Source organism: Diabrotica virgifera, chromosome 1 (assembly GCF_917563875.1).
Source record: "Diabrotica virgifera virgifera chromosome 1, PGI_DIABVI_V3a".
Lineage (NCBI taxonomy): Eukaryota > Metazoa > Arthropoda > Insecta > Coleoptera > Chrysomelidae > Diabrotica > Diabrotica virgifera.
In genome coordinates this window covers 194,709,241-194,731,489 of record NC_065443.1, presented here as the reverse complement: position 1 = coordinate 194,731,489, position 22,249 = coordinate 194,709,241, and the positions used below count along the sequence as shown (strand labels likewise).

General features: G+C 31.5%; 1 protein-coding gene across 1 annotated transcript in view; it reads left to right on the top strand.

Moving 5' to 3' along the window:
• LOC114333421 (beta-1-syntrophin-like) overlaps window positions 1–22,249 on the top strand; it is a 539,330-nt gene that overhangs the window by 479,777 nt on the left and 37,304 nt on the right. Inside the window, exon 4 of the mRNA XM_050661825.1 lies at window positions 11,824–12,157. Coding sequence (XP_050517782.1) covers window positions 11,824–12,157 — 334 coding nt within the window. The remainder of the gene's footprint in view (window positions 1–11,823; window positions 12,158–22,249) is intronic.

Genomic DNA, 22,249 nt, shown 5'->3' with positions numbered 1-22,249 from the left:
GAAAAACCAGAACATATGCCTCTTTCCACAAACATTTTTTATTAAAGCCTAGGTACAAAAAAGCACATTATTTATTATTGTTAATTATCCTGTCATTAGCTGTTGTCATTAAATTATTGTTCAAAATTATGTGATATTTATGTTGACTTATATCTATTAACCCAAACGCAATTCAGAAAAAAATTAGAACACTTTTGATCATATGTGAACATATACCTCCATTCACAGAATATTTAATTTATTTTGACATATAAGTATACATAAGCCCGTATTACTTTAAAAATCTCATATTTAGTCAGTTATATCATTTTACACATATCAAATCGCACGTAAAGGACCCCGCAGAAATCTAATGGAAAATGGCTTTCTGTCAAATGCTCTGAAACTTTGGGTTCTGGTAGTCCTTGATGTGTAGAACAAAAGACTCAATGGGCCCTAGCTCCAAAAAATCATGGTTTGAAGATATAAGCCTCTGAAGTTATATGTACAGTGAGGACGTTCGAGTTGAAATAAATTCTTTTTCTCGAGAATGGGCGACTCTGGAGATAAATCCCCAACCAGGTCGGTTTTTATTTTTAAATTATATTATTTTGGCATATATATCATACTAGTGACGTCATATATCTGGGCGTGATGACGCATTCGATGTTTTTTCTTTAATGAGAATAGGGGTCGTGTGCTAGCTCATTCGAAAAGCTATACAATTCTCTATTCACTAATAGAACATTAACATAATTATTTATACAGGGTGATTAAAAAAGTTGTTTTTAATTAAATTAAGTGAGACAAAAAGAAGAATCTATATAATTTTTTTAATTAGAAATATATTTTACTGTTGTCAGAAAACAGAAAAAAATGTTTATTTGATAAATAAATATAGCTGCCACCCACCTGCCTCTTAGCAGTTTGAACATTTAATATAAGCGAAAAACAATGTTCATTTTTCAAATTAACATTTTTTTCTGTTTTCTGGCAGCAGTACAATGTATTTCGAATTAAATAAATTATATACATTCTTCTTTTTGTCTCAATTAATTTAATTAAAAAAAAATTTGGCACCCTGTACAGATAATTATGTTAATGTTTATATTAGTGAATAGAGAATTGATTAACCTTTCGAATGAGCTATTACACGACCCCTATTCTCATTTAAAAAAATCATCGATTGCGTCATCACGCCTAGATAATTGACGCCACTAGTATGATATATATGCCAAAAAATTATAATTTAAAAATAAAAATCGACCTGATTCGAGATTAATCTTCAGAGTCGCCCATTCTCGAGAAAATGAATTTATTCCAACTCGAATATCCTCACTGTGCATATACCTTCAGAGGCTTATATCTACAAACCATGATTTTTTGGAGCTAGGGGCCTATTAAGTCTTTTGTTCTACACATCAAGGACGACCAGAACCCAAAGTTACAGAGCATTTGACAGAGAGCCATTTCCCATAATGGTAGGGGAGCCCAAGCGGGGTTTTTTGTAGTTACTCGAGCGCGTCAGATTATCATATGGGGAGAAACCTGGTGCCCTGCAGATGTACCTCTACCATATATTGGCTCTTAACACAGGGGAGTTCGTTAAGGGGGACCCGAAAAAAAAATCTATCCTTAAAAAAACTCGAAATTGTCAGATTAAGATAAGGTAAGTTAAGTACATGCAAAAGAGTGTATATTTCAAAAATCTGACGATTTGAGCCGGGCGTAAGGAACTGGGTGAGCCCCAAAGTTTCACAAGAAAAAAGCGAATATTTCGCGAAATGAATGACAGATCGAGAAACTAAAAAATAGGTGCTCAATATTTTTTAAAAATCTATCGAATGATACCAAACACGACTTCTCACGGAGAGGGGTGGGGGGTAAATTTAATATTTTAAATACGAATCCCGCGATATTTGTAAAAAAAACCCGCGAAAACTGTAAAATACACTTATTCAGTATTTTTGAAAAATCTATCGAATGGCACCAAACACGACCCCTTACGGAGGTGGGGTGGGGGGTTACGTTAAAATTTTAAATAGGAGCCCCCATTTTTTATTGCAGATTTGGATTCCTTACGTGAAAATAAGTAACTTTTATTCGAAAGATTTTTTCGAATTATGCATAGATGGCGTTATAATCTGAAAAAACGATTGTTGGAAATGGAAAATTAAATTAAAAAATGGCAAGCGCCCACTAAAATGGAAAACTTTACTTACCTTTTTTTGGTTTTAGGACCTACTCTTCACAACCCAATAGGTACCGATAACGCTCGAGTGACTGCACATTTAGCATACTTTGCTCCCCTACCATAAGGTTTCTGCGGAGTCCTTTGTGTAGAATGACTTATATCATCCCTTTTCTTCTAGGTGTAATATCCATTTTTGGAATTTATGTACTTAGCTCATTTTGCGCATTTTTCGACATATATCCCATTCCCTATACATAGTCCTGTCGCCAGGGGGGGTACAACGGCCTCGTTAATTCAGATGGACTTACCCAAATTTTTTTTATGTATTTTGACCCGTAGAACACGAATTTTTTGGGTAACAGTTGATCCGGATGTCGATAAGATTGTTATAGACCAAGAACTTGAGGAATCAAATAACAGCGATTTTTGGCAAAACAAAACAATATTTTGTATTTTTTGGGTCATTTTAAGCAAAAAATATTTCTACAAGTTTTTTAGTAGGATGCACAGTTTTCGAGATAAACGCGGTTGAACTTTCAAAAAATCGAAAAACTGCAATTTTTAAACCCGAATAACTTTTGATTAAAAAATAAAATAGCAATTCTGCTTAGCGCCTTTGAAAGTTCAAGTCAAATTATGTCGGTTTTGATTATTTGCATTGCTAAAAATTTATTGTGTTATTGCTAAACAAAGCTACAAACAACTAGTGCGTGAGTGATGTTTCTATGATTTCTCATTTAAAATCGAACGAGTAGGTAGAATAGGTACTAGTGCAATCAAGACTATTTCTACGTTACATGCGTTAAAACGCATGTAAAAGCACGGGAAACCCTACGTGTTTATAGCTTTGTTAAACAATAAAAAAATAAATTTTTACCAATGCAAATAATCAAAACCGATATAATTTGACTTAAACTTTCAAATGCGGTAAGCAGACGTGCTATTTTATTTTTTAATCAAAAGTTATTCGGGTTCAAAAATTGCAATTTTTCGATTTTTTTAAAGTTCAACCGCGTTTATCTCGAAAACTGTGCATCCTACGAAAAAACTTGTAGAAATATTTTTTACTTAAAATGGCCCAAAAAATACAAAATATTGTTTTGTTTTGCCAAAAATCGCTGTTATTTGATTCCTCAAGTTCTTGGTCTATAACAATCTTATCGACATCCGGATCAACTGTTACCCAAAAAATTCGTGTTCTACGGGTCAAAATACATAAAAAAAACTTGAGTAAGTCCATCTGAATTAACGAGGCCGTTGTACCCCCCCTGGCGACAGGACTATACACCCGCCAATTGTTCTATTAATAATTTAATATATATCTATAGTCCAGGAACCGAAGCTTTTCACCTCGCAATTTTTACAGAATGGATTGATTTGCTTGAAAATTTGAGAATAAGTAGTAGATAGTCCAAGGATCAAAATCTATATAATGCGGAAAGGCACTTTTACCATGGGGGTGGTTGCCACCCCACTTCGGAAGTTGAAATTTTTTATTATATTTTGACAACAAAGTTGGTAAAAACATTCATTCTAAGCAAAAAATATTCTATACATTTTTTTGATAAAATTAATAGTTTTCGATTTATTCGCTATCGAAAGTGTTAAGTTTATCTTAAGTTTTATATCGAAAAAATCAATGTTTTTCGATATATACTCATTTACTATTCACTCAATTTTTACCACACAAAAAATTTTTTAACACCACCAAGTTGTTGGGAATTAAATACCCTACAATTTCTTATTAAAATATTTTTTAGTATATATGCTGTTAAACTTCCTATTCTAAAGAAAATAGCATATTTTACCAAACTACAAAAATTCGTTATTCGCTTTCAACTCCAGTTTTTTTAAAACTGATTATTCTAAGACAGTCAAGCTTCTAGAATCTATTACTAATAGATAAATAAAGAAGACTGAATAAGGGCAATGACTAAAAACTCCGCTAACTTACATTATTATGCTTCCAATTTGATTTATCCTTTTTTTTTCAAAAAAATTTATTGATTTTTTAACCGTAACTTTTTTCTTTTTTATTTTAAAAATGTTTAATACAAAAAGAATTTTGTAGGTGTTTACAAGCTCTATAAGGCTGTTGATATTAAATCCTTTTAAAATCCTCAGTCGCAAAAATTGGTGACTTTGAAAGGGTTGGTAAAGGTGGTTTTAGTTTTAATAAAGTTTTAATTATCAATAGCTCACTCAATTTTTACCGTAGAAAAAATGTTTGCCAACCAAGTTCTTAGGAATTAAATAAGCTACAATTTCATATTTAAACATTTTTTCGTAAATCTTTCTATTCTGAAGAAAAGGGCATTTTTTACCAAACTCCAAAAATTCGTGATTCGCTTTTAACTCCATTTTTTTTAAACTAATCATTGTCAGCCGGTCAAACTTCTAGAACCTATTAATAATACATAAATAAAGAAAACCAAATAAGGTCAATGACTAATATTAATTAGGGTGGAGATTAGGGGGTTGCTTCCGATCACTTTTTCACTGAAAAAAATTAGAGACTGACATTCTATTTATTATAAGTCACTTAATTTTTGAGCTATAGACTTTTTTTATTTCTCGTGATAGATATTTGTAAATAATTTAAATTAGTTTGAACAAGTTATTCTCGAAAAATGCATAGTTTCCCATCTTTTGACTTTGAAACTACAATTTTTAGCATTTAACGAAGAAGAGCTAACATAAAATAAAGTATAGCTCGATTACTATTGGATTTAAAGAAAACAAAAAAAAAAACGGATTTGTTTATTTTTTGAAAAGGTACATTTTTGTTCAGCAAAGTTGTTTTGATAAAACGAAAACTTTTTGTGTTATTAGCAAAAAACTGATTAAAAACATTGATTTTTTTTATTTAAAACTAACACTTTTGATAGCGAGTAAGTCGGAAATTATTAATTTTATCAAAAAAATGTATAGGACGTTTTTTGCTTAGAATGAATGTTTTTACTAACTTTTGTTGTCAAAATATAATAAAAAGTTTCAACCCCTGAAGTGGGGTGGCAATCACCCCCATGGTAAAAGCGCCTTTCGGAATCATATAGATTTTGATCCTTGGACTATCTACTACTTATTCTTAAATTTTCAAGCAAATCGATTTATTCTGTAAAAATTGCGAGGTTTTGTCCTATTTTAAGCTTCATTACTTGGACTACTACTACCAGAACAAATAATATCAAAACAGGTGTAAAGCTATGCCATTCAATGATGGTTCTACTGTTAGGTGTAGCAGAACTTGGTTTTCATATTTCAATAGTAAATACTTAAGTTTTTTTAAGGTTTATTCTTAGCAGTATATTATTTGATAAAATAGACAAGACGGAAACGTCGGGTTCGTTAGAAAAAATATTCCCATGAGATTTTTTTGCATAGTCACATTGGTGAGACATCCCAGAATAAGGTTCAAGAAGTCGCCCACGTGAAAAGTGTTCTAATTTTTTTTTAACATTTTTTTTATCAAACTGCAAAGATCAATATTTTTGGACCATACAAATTTTTGTTAGGTTTTTTGTACCATTCTGGACAAAAAAGGTCTCTTTTAATTTTTCTCTAAAGTTGATCGTTTTCGAGTTATAAACAATTTAAAAATGAAAAAGACGAAAAATGGCGATTTTCAAGACTTAATAAATTCGTTAAAAGCTATTATTATGAAAGTCAGAAAGTGACTAAATCAAAGTTAAAAGCCTGACTACAAGATTCTGAAGAAATTTTTGTCATTATTTTGTTACTAAGCCGTTATTTTTAAGTAATAATAATGAGCGCCATGCACGTATTAGGCGGCCGTCTATGGTGAGTGCGAGAGAGATGCCATTCCGGCAGTCCAATGGGGCATCTTACTCGCACTCACATTTACAGCCGCGTCAATACGATCTTACGGCTTATTGTTAATAATTAAAAATAACAGCTTAGTAATAAATTAATGACACAAATTTCTTTCAGGATCATGTAGGGAGGCTTTAAACTTTGATTTAGTCACTTTCTGACTTTTATAATAATAATTTTTAAGCGAGTTTTTAAATCTTAAAAATGGCCATTTTCGCGTTTTTCAAATTTTAAATTGCTTATACATAACGCGAAACCCATCAACTTTAGAGAAAAGTTACAAGAGATCTTTTTTATCCACAATGGTCCAAAAAACCTAACAAAAAGTTGTACTGGCAAAAATATTGATTTTTGCAATTTGATTAAAAAAAATTGTTAAAAAAAATTTGGACCAGTTTTCGCGTGGGCAACTTCTTGAACCTTATTCTGGGGTGTATTACAAATGTGATTATGCAAAAAAATCTCATGGGAATATTTTTTCCAACGAATCCGCCGTTTTAGCCTTGTCTAAAAGTAATATAAAATATATTATTATGGTACACGATAATATTAAGAAAATATTGATTCCAGCAGATTTGTCTTTCTTAAACGTAAGAATTATTTTTAACTTTTTCCTGTTAATTAAAAATATTTTCTTTAGGTATTAATGTCCTTTGTAAATATTATTATTTAAAAATAATCTATTGGGACCGTGCAAGTTCGGCAAAGCGACCTCTATGTAATGTTATAATGTAACACGTGGTAGGGTTCCTAGGTTAACTTTGGAGGATAGGTTATAATGAAACAACTTGTATCTATCGTGTCTAGATTCAGAATGGTTTTATTTCCGTTTCACTGTCCTTGTCACTGTCACTCTTACAATATTACCAACTTGAGTGCGTTCCGAATACTACCTATTTACATACATCACATCCCCCTCTTTTTATAATGACAAAATAAACATAACTTTCTTTAACAAATCTTTAAATAAACATTTATAAATTTCCACAATTGTTTCATTCACCCTTTACCCCCTTTTATTTTATAATAAAATTACTTATAAATCTAGTCTATCAGGGTTTTTAACAATTCGACCTGAAGAGGTTTGTGGAGGTAAGTTTATTGGAGAGTGATGATCAGAATGGTTATCAGAGACACTTTCAAAATTTTGTGACTCACTAGTTTCAGATTCGTTATCTGAATGTTCATCGTCAGAAGTTGCAGGAATGCGAACTAAAATGCGAACTCTATTTCTTGCAATTTCTGACCCAGAATCTCTTAATTTATGTGTGATAAGACCTTCTCTCAATTTGTTTTTATCTTTAATATAAACTTTTTCATTATTTTTAAGCGGTTTTAAATTTATTGTCCCTCTATCATAATAAGCTTTTTGACTGTTTTGTCTTTTCTGAAAATCGCTGATTACTATTTTAGAATTACATAATTTTGGTTTTAGAATTTTGTCAGTGGTGGGAATCTGAGTTCTAAGTACTCGTGACATTAAAAGTTGAGATGGTGATGGTAAATCTGAATCAATTGGTGTATTTCTAAGTTGTAGCAATGTTAAATATGTATCTTTACCATCTCTAAGAGATTTTCTTAGCGCTTTTTTGTAGTTTTGAATATATCTTTCACTTAGACCATTAGATCTATGATTTTCTGGGCTTGACTTTATGCTTTTAAATTCCCATTCTTGACAAAATTTAACAAATTCATTGGCTGTGTATTGTGGTCCACCATCAGAGTAAAATATTTTTGGTATTCCATGACGAGCAAATATCGATTTTAAATGTGTAATTATAGTTGAACTGGTTGTATCGTTCAACAGACAAATTTCTGGATATTTACTGTAATAATCTACCACCATTAAATAACTTTTTTGACCTATGTAAAATATATCAGAGCCAACTTCCTCCCAGGGGAGTTCTGGGATATTGTGTGGAGTCAAAGGTTCTCTCTTTGCATTTTCAAATTGTGGGCAAATTGGACAACCTTTAACTTCATTCTCAATGTCAACTGTCATGGAAGGCCAATATAATGATTGTCTAGCTAACATTTTACATTTATTTATTCCTTGATGGCCATAGTGAATTCTTTTTAACATTTCTTTTCTCATTACATGAGGAATTATAATTTGACTATTCCTCATCAACAAACTATCAAAGAAGGTTATTTCATCTTTAATCTTAAAAAATGCTTTTAAATCTTTATGTACATTATTTAATTCTTTTGGCCAACCTTTTTTTATGAAAGTCTTTAGATCAATTAAAGTTTTGTCTTTGCTAGTCTCTTCTTTGATTTTTTGCAGTTGATTGTTTGAAACATTAATGTTTAATCTTACTAAACAAATTTGTGATTCTAGTTCAATATCTAAATCATTCTTTATTACAGGCAATTCCGAACAACATCTCGATAGCGTATCAGCTATATATAGTTCTTTACCTTTTTTATACATCAGATTATAGTCATACCTCTGCAATTTAAATAACATTCTTTGAAGTCGTGGTGGCGCATTCATTAAGGGTTTCTTTACTATGGATATCAATGGTTTGTGATCAGTTTCTATATCAAACTTGGAAGCATATATATAATTATGAAATTTCTCACATGCCACCAGAACTCCAAGAAGTTCTTTTTCAATTTGTGCATAATTTTGTTGTGTTAAAGTTAAAGCCTTTGATATGTAAGCTACTGGTTGACCTTTTTGTAAGAGTACAGCTCGTATTGAGTCTTTTGAACAGTCAACCGATATTAAACACTTTTCATTTATATCAAAATGTCTTAATACTGGGCTTTTTGAAATTATTTCCTTAATTTTACTAAAACATTCATCATGTTTATGTGACCAATGCCATTCTACATTTTCTTTAATTAATTCCCTAAGAGGTGCGGTTAAGTCTGACAAATTTTTTATTTGTTTAGACAAATACGTTATCATTCCTAATAATCTCTGTATGTCTTTTTTATTTTCTGGCTTTTTCATATCTTGAATGGCTTTAATTTTATCACTATCAACACTTTGACCATCTTTATTGTAATTAAATCCTAAAAATTTTACATTTTTTACACCAAAACTACATTTTTCATAATTAAATTTGACATTATTTATCCTAGCTCTTTCTAAAACTTGATATAAACATTTATCATGTTGTTGTTTTGATGAGCCATAAACAATTAAATCATCAATATATGTTTCTACACCCTCCATATTAAATATTTTACTGAATCTTTTGTGAAACACTTCACTTGCTGAACTAATGCCATAAGACAGTCTTAAAAATTTATATCTACCATAGCAAGTGTTAAAAGTACATAATTTACTACTTTCTTCATCAAGCTTTATGCTCCAAAATGCTTTTGAGGCATCAAGCTTGCTGAAATAAACGTTACCTTTTAAATTTGCAGCTATTTCATCAATCGTATGGAGTTGAAAGTGCTCTCTTTTGATAGCTTTATTCAAGTCCCTAGGATCTATACAAACTCTTATGGAATTACTTTTTGGTTTTCTTACCAAGACTATCGAGTTGACCCAATCTGTAGGTTCATCAACCTTCTCAATTATTCCATTTTTCTCCATTTCAGCTAATTCAAGTTTTAGTTTCTCCTTTAATTGTAGTGGAATCTTTCTTGGAGGATGTATAACTGGTTGTGCAGTTTCATTTAGCATGATTTTGTATGGCTCATCCAAGCAGCCTATACCTGAAAAAACTTCTTTAAATATTTTTTTCACATCAGAGTAATCATTTTTAAATGTAACTTCTCTAGAATTCAAATTATTTTCAATTTTTTCTATAGTATTGATTCTTTTTAAAATATTTAAAGCTTTACATGTAGGAAGACCTAATACCGTTGGTGAATTAATTTCTACCACATAAAACATTATGTTGTACATGTTATCTTTATACTTGCATTCTAAACTACATTTTCCAATGACCCTAAGTGTTTCATCCGAAAATGTCGTTAACCTGCAGTTTGTTTTCTGTAGTTCAACATTAACTTCTAGAGAATTTAACTTATTTATTGATATTACGTTTGCCATTGCCCCTGTATCTAATCTACAGCTTAATTTACGCTTGTTAACTTCAAAATTTATCATGAAATCATCATCAAAACTGCTATTTTTAGTATTTACCAAGCCTATAAACAAATCATCTGATTCTGAATCATCTACATCTACATACTTAATTTGTTTTTGAAAACATTTTTTTGCATAATGCCCTATTTTATTACATAAATTACACTTAGCTTTATATGCTTTGCATGGTTGGCCTCTGTGCTCCATTCCGCACCTACTGCACCCTGAACTGCTTCCAGATTTACCATTGAACTGGCCGTCTTGGGACTTTGAATGAGTTGGATTCACTCTTCTGTCTTCCCACTGTTCTCTATTTACATATTTCTTATTGAAGTTTCTTTTCTTTATGTAGTGCACCTCCTCTGACTTCATTTTTTCAGACTGGATTTTCGAACTTTCTATACTTTTACACAGATTGATTGCTTTTTCCAAGCTCATCTCATCTTCTTCTAATAGTCTCTGTCTCATCGTTTCATCTGCTACCCCACAAGTTATGCAAGTCTTAATCAGACTGTCCTCCAAATTCTCTAGCTCACAATTTTTTGCCTTGTTTATAATATCTGTTATAAATTTGTCTACTGACTCACCTTCTTCTTGTTTTTTGGTGAACAGGCAATACCTTGCATTTGACACGTTGCTTTTTGGCTTGAAATGTGCTTCAAATTTTTTTTATTAACAGTTCTAACTTGTCTTTTTCTTCTGTTGAGAACTTAAACATGTTATATATTTTGAACCCTTCGTCCCCTATTAACTGTAATAGCTGTGCACACTGGGTTATTTCAGGTTTCTTTGTTAATTCTGTAGCTTGTAAGTAGTTTTTGAATCTTTGTATGAAGAATTTCCAATTTTCATACAAGTTACCTGACATTTGCATCGAGTTTATAGCTGCCTTGAATTCCATTGCACTTATATCTTTTCTTAACGTATTCGATCTTGTTCGGCACCATGTAATGTTATAATGTAACACGTGGTAGGGTTCCTAGGTTAACTTTGGAGGATAGGTTATAATGAAACAACTTGTATCTATCGTGTCTAGATTCAGAATGGTTTTATTTCCGTTTCACTGTCCTTGTCACTGTCACTCTTACAATATTACCAACTTGAGTGCGTTCCGAATACTACCTATTTACATACATCACACTCTATTTCTACGCTCTGTACTTTTATTCGCACTTTTAATTATATTGGCCAATTATATTAGTCCTGGTTGCTGGATAATTGTCAAGGCCATAGTCCAAAAAAATAATAAGAAGAAAAAATAAGATGCAGGTTATGCTATGCAAACGTAAACAATTGTATGTAGTAAATAAAATTAGTTATTAAAATGCAGTACTGCAAGCAAAATACAATTAATTAAATTTACCTTTATATAATAATTGCATATCATATCAATATTGTGGAGCAATATATAATTTTTCTGCCTCAATGACAGAAGGTATGAAATATACGTCAATTTGACAATTTCAATTGACAATATGAATTATTTAAGATAGTTGCAATATTCTCCGCGACTCGCGCACGGTCGTTTCTCGTTTCCCTTCCAAGTACTTGCACACCGCGAATAACCCAACACCATTGTATGGTCGAAGGGATATGATTATATGTATATTAAAAAATTCTATTCGTTGCTGCTCTTTTCCAAGATTCTTTAATTATATCATCTTCTGTTCTGTCGTGGTCTTTATTAAACCAACAAAAGAATGGCAGCTTTCTGGGAAATAATAAAGAATTGCATTTTAATGTTACGTTGTTTTTTGTATAGACCATGTCCAGTTCCGAATCTTCCGAAGACATGGACCGATGGCAGTCTATCTTCGCAGCCGTGACGGACAGTGAGTTACGCTTCTACGAAAGCGCGCCTTGGTCAGGTGAAGCATGGCGAGCGCCTGCGGAAGCTTATTCTTTGATAGCAACTCGTCTAGTAGGATCTGGCAAGAGAGCAGAGCTGCCAGAATTTAGCATACGATGCGCGACTGTGGAAGGAGTGATAACACATTCGCTGCGAGCGGAAACGCACAGGGACTTGGCAGCGTGGGCGAAAGCGTTAGTTAATGGAAGCCATGCGAGCGCCGTGACGCAGAGGGAGTTAGTTTGCAGTAAGTATGATAATCTTTTTATGAGTAAATATTCAGCTACAGTCGGAAAATGAAAGAATACACATGAATAGAGAGCGGAATATATGCAACACAACATTACCAAAATATGCGCATATATATGCATTACTTTTACTACAAATATGCAGGTATTTTTTCTAAATTTGTCTAAATATGCAAATGCATATTAAAAATACTCAAAAATAAAACAATATATTAAATATAAACATTTATGTTTAAAAAATTCAACCTACATTTATGTTTAACCTTTAACTACCCGCGCATCAAGTTATAACATAACTACACGCGTGGCGTACTTTATACGCCACAAGAAAATACACTTAAAAACAGCGGATTTGTTTATTTTTTTTTAAATACACTCAGTTGTTTGTTATAAACCTTATTCGGCATCAGTGAATACTTAAAGTTCCTTCTCAGTAAGCCAATTGGGATTTATAACTGGAATCATGGAATAACTGGATTCCATGGTAAATAAAATTACTAATAAAAATTTTTTTGAAATGTGATTTTTTACAGGAGAAAAAGTATTGTTTATAAAGAAAAATATATTTTGTGCCATAATGAATAAAAACAATTGAAATATGTACTTATATTACTACTTATATTAATATAATCGTGGCGTATATTGTCCACCACTGGACACAACAAATAATAAACTGTAAATTACGATCTTCCCAGAACGCCGATTATAACGAAACTAAAACCAAATTGTAAAGCACATTCCAGTGATAGGTTAGAGAGATAAACAAGGTCAAAAATTAAATTTTTAAATATATTTGCAGTAGAATTCTTATATCTGGCGTACAAAATATGCCAGCGCGTGTAGTTAACGGTTAATACATATTTATTTTTCACATAAAAACAAATGAAATGACACACAAAAACTGATATAATAATTAAATTAAGAATCTAAATTATAGTATGAATTTATAATCAAATATTTTTCAAAATTTTCAACTAGCAACTTTTGCCTTCTATCACTAAAAACGTGTTTGGACACAGAAAAAGTTCGTTCTACATCTACTGATGTTATAGGACAATATTTTAATTTGGGCTGTAAACTAATTTGCCAAGTCGTAAGATCTTCAGAAAAGTTGCCTTCAAAAATACGTACAACTTTCCTCAAACAATCGAAGCCCTCATTTTTTTCTAAAACATTTTTTAATTTATTTCTAATTGTAATCCCTGTATTTCCTGGAATTTTTTGACAATGAGCAGAAAAAGTGTTAACAAGATTAACCGAATCACTTAATTGTAAATTCCTTTGTTCTAATGACTTTATTAGATCTGGTAAAAAACTAAAATTACCTTTTATGAACATAAGTTCTTTAGCAATTTGTATGTTACTTAAAAGTTTTTGACTTTCAGTTACACACCGCGAGTCATTTTGAATATCTAACACATGCTTCTCTCTATGTCCGTCTTTATAGAAGTAAAAGCGAATTTGTCGAATAAAAACACTCTTTCCAGAAAAATTTCTTTTGTGGGACATGATGCTTTTGTTTATCAGTTCCTCATTTAAAAAATGAAATGTGAAAATGAATGTAACTTACGATTTTGGAACAGGCCTTGCAAAATACTTTTTCTCCACTTAGCTTTAACTCGGGAAACACTTTATCCAAGCACTTTTTTGAATGGTAGACATATTTAAATTTAATATATACCAATCACTTCAAAAACACTAAATACGATACAACGTTTACTTTAAACAAATGTTGGCCGGAAACTGACAAAATAAATATTAGACCCTTAAAAGCAGGTAGGTACCTACGACTTGCTACGCTAATAAAATAATATTTTTCTGGGAACACCCATAATTGTGTACGGGTTGATGATGATATCACATCAACCAATTTCTTATCATATTTAAACATGTGCCGGATATTTCATTTGTTTAATTGTTGCAATTTATAAACAATATTTTGGCAATGGACATAATTTTAGCTGTCTAATTAAAAACGTTTGTTATTTTTGGCGTGTGGGCTATGACCCAATTCATGTTTCCAACAAGAGATAATAGGTTTGTTCTAGCATCAGTTTCAAACGGTTTGAAATCATCAGCGAATAGCGGACCAGCGCGAGTAGAGGGGATAGCACTGTAGACTGTATTATGTTCTCTCACTGACCAAATGTTTTCTGACGGTTTCTGACTAGTTTGACTGTTTGCTAGAACAAACCTAATACATTTTAGAATCACTCTCATGAATCACTTCAACCAGGCCAGAGGAGCCTTTAACTTTATTCACTAAAATCAATAAGTAACATCAAATAAAGTCTTCAACTAATTCGCGTACAAGTAACATACCAGTACATCAAACGGTCTCTCGGGGTTGTAGGTTATACTACCCTGGTGTCAGTCGATATCAATAAAATTGCTAAGTGCTATTGGTGTTTCAATAAACTGAAGATCATCCTCCACTGAGCCCGAAGATTAGACATAGCCCGCACAACATTTTTAAAAATGATGTCATTCTTATGAAGTGATAACTTGCAACATCAACTTCGGAAGCGCATGATTAAATGTTACATTTGGTCAGTCCTCTTATACGATGTCGAAGCATGTACATTAAAAATATCCACCATTAATCGTTTGGAGGCCTTTGAAATGTGGCTACACAGACGTACCCTAAAAATAGCATGGACGGCTTTGCTGACAAATGTGGCAGTCCTTCAAGAGAGCAATTGCTGCTCGCGAGCTGCTTGATAACATCAAATGTAGAAAGTTGGCCTATTTTGGACACGCAGTAAGGACTCATATAATATTCTTCAATTTATTATGACGGATCGAAGATCAGATCGAAGGACGCAGAGGAATTGTAGAAAACAGGCCTCTTGGTTGAAGAATATCAGGGAGTGGACAGGAATAAAGAAAGCAGAGGAACTATTTAAAAAAAGCTCGAGACAGAGACAGTTTCTCAATGTTAATCGCCAAAGTCAAGGGGACTTGATAGGGCACGTTAAGAAGAAGAAATATTCAGCTATTTTAACTTTTCTTTCAATACGAGTATTAATATCTAACTAGGTTATCTAGTATAAAACTGAAGCATTTTAACTGAGTGATTGGCTTGAAGCATTTTACTTTATTATTTTACAAAATATCTTATTTTTCATTGCAATGACATTTTTTCATTTCAGTGACAACTATTTTATTTTTCATTGTAAGTAATTTTGTTCAAATAGTTCAAATATTTGAAATAGCTCTATATTTAGTCCGATTGTTTTATTATTTCATGTACTTTTCTATACTATTTTTCTGGTTTGGAAATAAATAATAATTGTTTGAATACAAATCAGAAACGTAAATGACCAAGTCAATAAACTAAAACCCAAATAATGAGTTCTAGCCACTGTTTTTCTTTTCTTCCTTATTTTGTAAAGTTGTTGCAACAAAGTGGCAGTTTACTCGGCGTTAATATCTGTAGGGGAGTGCATATTGATTTTCACTTCGGAAAAAATCAAACAAGATAGAACTTTTTGTAATTTCATTAAGAAATGTTTAATAAACAACATGTCAAAAAGTTCTACTCGAGAAGTGGGTGCTTCATATTTTTTTAAACAAATGAACTGCGAAATTAGTTTTTTTTTAATAACTCCGAAAATATAAATTGTAGAAAAAAACTAACGTGGCCGTTGAAAAATTCAGAAAATTTTACAAAAATAACATTGTATAAATATTTTTCTAAAATTAAATCTGTAAATTCTATAAATTTTTATTTATAACTCTAAAGTCACACTTCTCAGAAACATTGGCGCACTGTAAACTAGCGTACGACGAAGTGCACGGTTGAGTTATTTTAATGTAATTCTTTAACTAATGGATCAAATGAAATTTTATAAATTGATCATGAAAGAAGGATAATTTAGCTATCTTATGGTTGTGAAAAAAAGAAATAGAATTTATGGGTATAAGTACAATGTGGGCGGAAAATGAGACTTACATGAATTTGGTTTAAAAATTATTTAAAAATATATAACTAATACAAGTTTTCTTATAAAACTCTCAATATTGCACAGCTTACCTTTCAGATATCTTACTAAACGATGTTTCTCTCAAAAAAATTTAAAATTTCGATTCAAATGATACGAGACGTCTCAAAAAATGTACTTTTTGAAAACTTCGTAGTTTTACAGAATTACCACCACTTTAAGACGGTATTACTCAAGTTTGAACAGATTTATTACAGTTTTATATGTTCTTTTTTAAAGCCAAGGATGTAGTCTTTAAAATCCACTAAATTATTTTACTTTAGAAAAGAAATAAACTATTTCATTTTGAAAAAATTAAGAAAGATAACAAAAATGTAATACAAAAACCGAAAATTACCAGTTAAAAAAATTTTTATACAAAGTGATCAAAACTGTTTTCTATAAAACTTGCCTAAAATACATTTAATAATAAGCTTCAAAAATAATAAATGTTCAACAAAAAAAAATTTTAGCTCTTATACAATATGTCTGCGTAACTTGAGACCTATTTATAACTTTTTATTATCAGTTTTACGAAAAAAAGTTATTCTTTATGAAATACTTTGCATCGTATATAATCTAAGATCCAACCATCTAATTGTCAAATTTTTTTAATTTTATACGAGGTATGTCAAAAAATATGAATTTCCCTCAAGGTGTAAAGTACCTTTATATTTCACAATATCGAAAATTGTTATTAAGAAAAGTTGTTTGGAATTAAAAAAAAAGGTTGCAGTGTTCAATTACATCCTTCTAATTAAAATATTGTGAATAATAAAGGCACTTAACTCTTAAGTAAAATTTATATTTTTTACATACCTCGTATAAAATTGCAAAAGTTTGATATCTGTTAGTTGTATCTTAGATTTTAGACCAGGTAGAGCATTTTATGAAGAATAGCTTTTTTTCGTAAAATTGATAATAAACTAGTTATCATAATTATAATAAAATGATGATGGGTATCCGTAATTTGAGAAATATTGAAAAAAAAATTTCAATTATGATGATGTAATTGTATATTAAAACATAGTTGTTAATTTCAAACAACTTTTCATAATGGCATTTTTTGATATTCTGGAATATACCTATGGTTTTTGACATAACTCGTACAAAATTGGTAAAATTTGATATATGACGGTTGAGTTTTAAATTTTTGACTATCCAGAGTATTTTATGAAGAATAACTTTTTTTCGTAAAATTGATAATAAAACAATTTTGCATGTGGTTCCTAGCTACGCAGACATACTATATAAGAGCTTCTGTATAAGGATTTTTAAATTGTAATGCCATATTCGGATTAAGCTTAATCAAAAACAAAATACAAACATATTTGATCAAAGTAAAATAATGAATTCAACGATATTTTTAAAATTATTTATACAAAACAATTGTTATTGGTTAAACAATTAATAAACAATTAGTTGCCAAATCTGCGAGTAGAACTTTTTACTTTAACATGTATATAAACTAACTAAAAAAGTTTTAGAAAAATATAAGCTTGTTTGAATTTTTCCGAAACAATGCATATTTTCGTTCTAATTGCACTCCCCTACTGCACTTTTTCTGATTATCTCATGAAGGTGCTTCCCTGATATTCTCAAAATGTAAACTTTTTGTGTCAATATTAAAACGCTTATCTTGCGTATGAGAGCATACATCTTCGTACGTCAATTTTTTGGAGTGATCTTTGGTTTCGGAAGTATAATAGTGAATCTAGTTTCCATCGAAGTTGTGGCGCAAATAGTCCAAAATATTGTAACACTTACCATACCACTTTTTATTTCCAATTTTTAAAAAACTTTTTGTGCGCACTGTAATGTGAGATACTCACTATATCTCATATCTGACGCAATTTTACTTGACTTTCATCCAATACTACATTGGACTCTAAATCATACGTAAGAGTAGAAGAAGAAGAAGATGAGGAGGAAGATATTTTATTGTATAATGTACAGGAAGTAAATATGAATATAAAGGAAATAGGATATAAATATAATGGTAGAAAGTAAAAATATCGGTGTAATATTATATATGTGAAGGATAACGAATCAATTTACTGTGCCTAATATCAATGTTGCAGGCAGTATCGTGTGGCGATGGGCTTTGACAGCACTAGCCCAACCACTAGCCCAACCTGGAGGAGTTTAGATTGAAATTTTCCCCAAAAAGAAAGCCGTATGGTACTTTTCTACTTTATTGCCTTTAACGTGTTTCCAATTGAGATCAGTCGTGGTTGTAACTTACATAATGTCAGTCAGCAACATTTACTCTGCCAATTATGTAAATATAAACGCTTTTAAGTATGCGGCTTACAAATTCGGTTTCAACAAATAACATAACAATAACAATAACATGTCTCGCTTATCTATGTATTAATTGTTTTACCGACATAATTTTCAATTCGAAACCTAATTTCAAATCGAAGCGCAAATACAGTTATTAAATGTAAAAATTTTATTAGGAATTATTAAAATATCAAGGTTTTGTTTCCCTTACCTTATAATCAGAATGAACAAAATAGACGATTACAGAATAGAATACACTGAGAGTAGTAATAAGAACTTTTATTAACCGAATAATTTTCATGCGCAGAATTAAACGGTCAAAGTCGAAATTTTTAAGTATGAACTGCTTACTTTGCTAGATTAAAATATTCCAACTATTATATGGATTGCTAAGTGCAAAAAGGGGCCTTCCAACAATTGATTGCCATAGTATTGCGTTTTATACACGTAAACACATCGTTCTCAACCTGGTGCCCAGGTTCACTCCTAAGGCACTTGATCTGAAGTTTGGAGAGTTTTCGGCACTAAATTGATGCAAACAGATTACTCGGAGAATATTGGGGTCGCTGAACTAGAATACGCCATCTGAACTGACCACCGGTGCACCAGGTGACCGAAAATCCTCCAAAATCCATAATATAAGATACCTAAGCAGTGACCTTGGGCACCAGGTGCTCCGGGGGTCGGTTTTGATGGCGTATTTGTTTTAAGAACCCCAAAAACCGCCCAAATAATCTATTTGCATCAATTTAATGCCGAAAACTCTAGGAACTTCAAAAGAGGACGTGCCTTAGCAGTGACACTGGGCAACAGGTGCACCAGGGGTCGGTTCTGATGGTGTATTGGTCTTCAGCGACTCAAAAATCCTCCAAGTAATCTGATTGTATCAATTTATTGCCTATAACCCTCGAACCTCCAGATGACGTACCGTAGTAGTGACCCTGGGCACCAGGTGCTCCGGAGATCGCTTCTGATGGCGTAATCGTGTTCGGCGACCCCAAAAACCCCGAGTAACAAAATCTGACCCTTAGTATGCTCATTTTGACCTGTTTATGCACTTTTGGATGCATTTTATGCACTTTAAAATGCAATTATGCATTTACACCAATTTTTTTATGGTAGACTTTTTGGAATAATGGAATAATTCACATCAGTTTCGGTTAAAGGGGACAACCTTGACATTGTGTAACAAAAAGGAAAAGAAAACTTCTGTTGGAGTGAAAGTAAAAAGATAGATATACTCCAACAGAAGTAAGTAAAAAAAAATAGACTAAGTAATAAAAAGGAACTGGTATAAAAATGAAGAGAGAGTGGGGTGTGTAAAGAAAAAGGGTGAAGTGGCTTCTACGTTGAGAAGCCGCAATAGGAAAAAATAAAAAATACTACTAAAGTGCAGTAGTACAGAAGAAAGGGGGATTAGAAGGGATAGAAGTAAAGTGGGAAGAGACAGAGGCAAACTGAATAGAGTTGGCTAGCTATAGATGCAAGAGAGCAACTTGACACTCGAGGATGGATACGGCTCGTTTGCATGCCTGTCGAAGAACAGTAGCTCTATATAGATAGTAATGGTGACTAAAAGATGAAATAATAAAATAAGAATAATGTACTGAAAATGAATGGAGATGAATAATGACTAAAAACGAACAAAATAAATAAAACTAACTAATCATGGGCGCCATGAAAATGATATTAGATCATTTTCCCAGGTATCTTACACTGCTGTCAAATATTAAATATATCAAACCTGTAATAACAAACATAAAGGAATAATAAAATTCATGATATACAAAATAAATAAATATTTATTAAAATAACTACTAGATTTTTAACAATCTCTGAGTTAAGCAAGCATATATCATGTAACTCTAAAATGACATAAGTTATACAAGAAGCTATATATATTTTAAAGATAACAACAATAATGTTATCTGTTACAAACTTAAATACCTCTTACATATATATAGGGTACAAAATTACATAAGTCTTCTACCAAATGGTTATAGTACGCCTGCTACGTACAACTAAAGGAAACTGACAAAGATGAAAATACTACAAATAAATAGGCCCAAGCCTCACTAAGGGAAAATACAATAATGAATAAATAAAGTTAAATATACAATTGACTAAAGTAGAAATGAAGTTGAGATAAATACCGACGATGACCTAAATTAACCGAACAAATGGAATAAAGCGAATAACAGTAAAATATTTGGGAAACAAGCTAGTAATATTAAAAAATAAATTTACCCGAATTACATAAACCAATATCAAAGCAATAATAAAGTATTAAAAACCTAATTTTCTCTAGGCTTATTCCTGTGCACAAGAAGTTACCGTAGATACAAAGTTTGGGAACCAAATAATCTAATATACAAATATGTCATATTAAAAAAAACCAGAGGTAAACTAAATCTGGAAAAAAAAATATAGTGTATTTAACAGATAGTCTGAAATATAAAAAAAAACCAATAGTTACTAAAACACCTCACTAAATGTTCCCAAACGAGGTTGCGGTTGCATCCTAGAAAATGATGCACCAGGATGGTGCGACCCCATGGCTCCTGTAGGCCCAGGTGCCAAGACGAAAATTGAGCTGGAACGCTCCCATAGCTTGCTCCCAAATCGACATACTCCCATGATGACTTGACTGTGGCTGTAGTGGTTTCTCTAGGTGGTCAAATAAGGTCTATGACTTCATGGTAGGGTTTCTCCCAAATGGCTAAAAACATTCCCAGTTTTATTTCCCATTTTAAACATTAGCAAAAAGTAAAGGGAAGAAGAAATAATTGAGGAAACTTTTTAGAAGCATTAACATAGAAAAACCGATCATTCAGATGGAACAAAAACTAATCTCAGGTAACCTTGAACTATTTTGAGTGTGAACACATGAACAAATAATGATAAATGTGAAATTTGAATATGATTTATCTGAGGGAATATCTGTAAAAATATATAGAATTTATAAAAATATTGGAGGTTCAATAAATTTAAAACCTACAGAGAAATGATAATTATTTCTAATATTAATTGAGAATTGCATATGTTTGGTTATGTCTAACCAAAAAATATATTAATATATAATTTTCATTGAATGAATATTCAATAATCGAAATAATCTACATAAAATCCAAATAATGAGTTGACTAAGAAATTTAACAATGAACCTAATATCTCAAAGGTTCCATCACAAAAACCAAGGCTATACATAAAAAATTACTATGAAAAAGTAGATCTCACCGAATGATTCCTATTTATACTCCAACAGGAGTTGTCATCCACATGTCTCCTCACTCCAGACAATCCCTGGTGGTAACTTTTTACTTTACGTTAAATTTCTTATGTGATAAAATAAGTTGGAGGAAATCATCCGCCATTCTATATGGTATATCTATTCGACACCACAGCTCACAGTCAAGTAAAGAACGAGAGGCGTTTCTCCGCCAAGGTAAACGTCAAATTCTCTCAGAACCCGAATAATTCTCGATAGGTGGAGTACGTTCCATCACCGAGGTATGACGTCACCTCAGTGGTCCTATACGAGAATTTAAATGAGAGACCGAGGGAAAATAATAATAATAATTATTAAAGAGCTACTTTCGTAACGTGACCGTTACAATCCCCTTCTACTTGGGAAAAAAATTGTATCCATAAAATTTTTTTTTCTAAACTTCAAAATAATAACAACTAACTGTACAATAGTCTAACAATCCACGTTGATTCGCAAGATTACTTCTAAATATAAACTAATGATCAAGGAAAAATAAATATATGACTCAAACTCATGCTAAAATGTTACTATGTTACTCTCTGTTACCAATATTA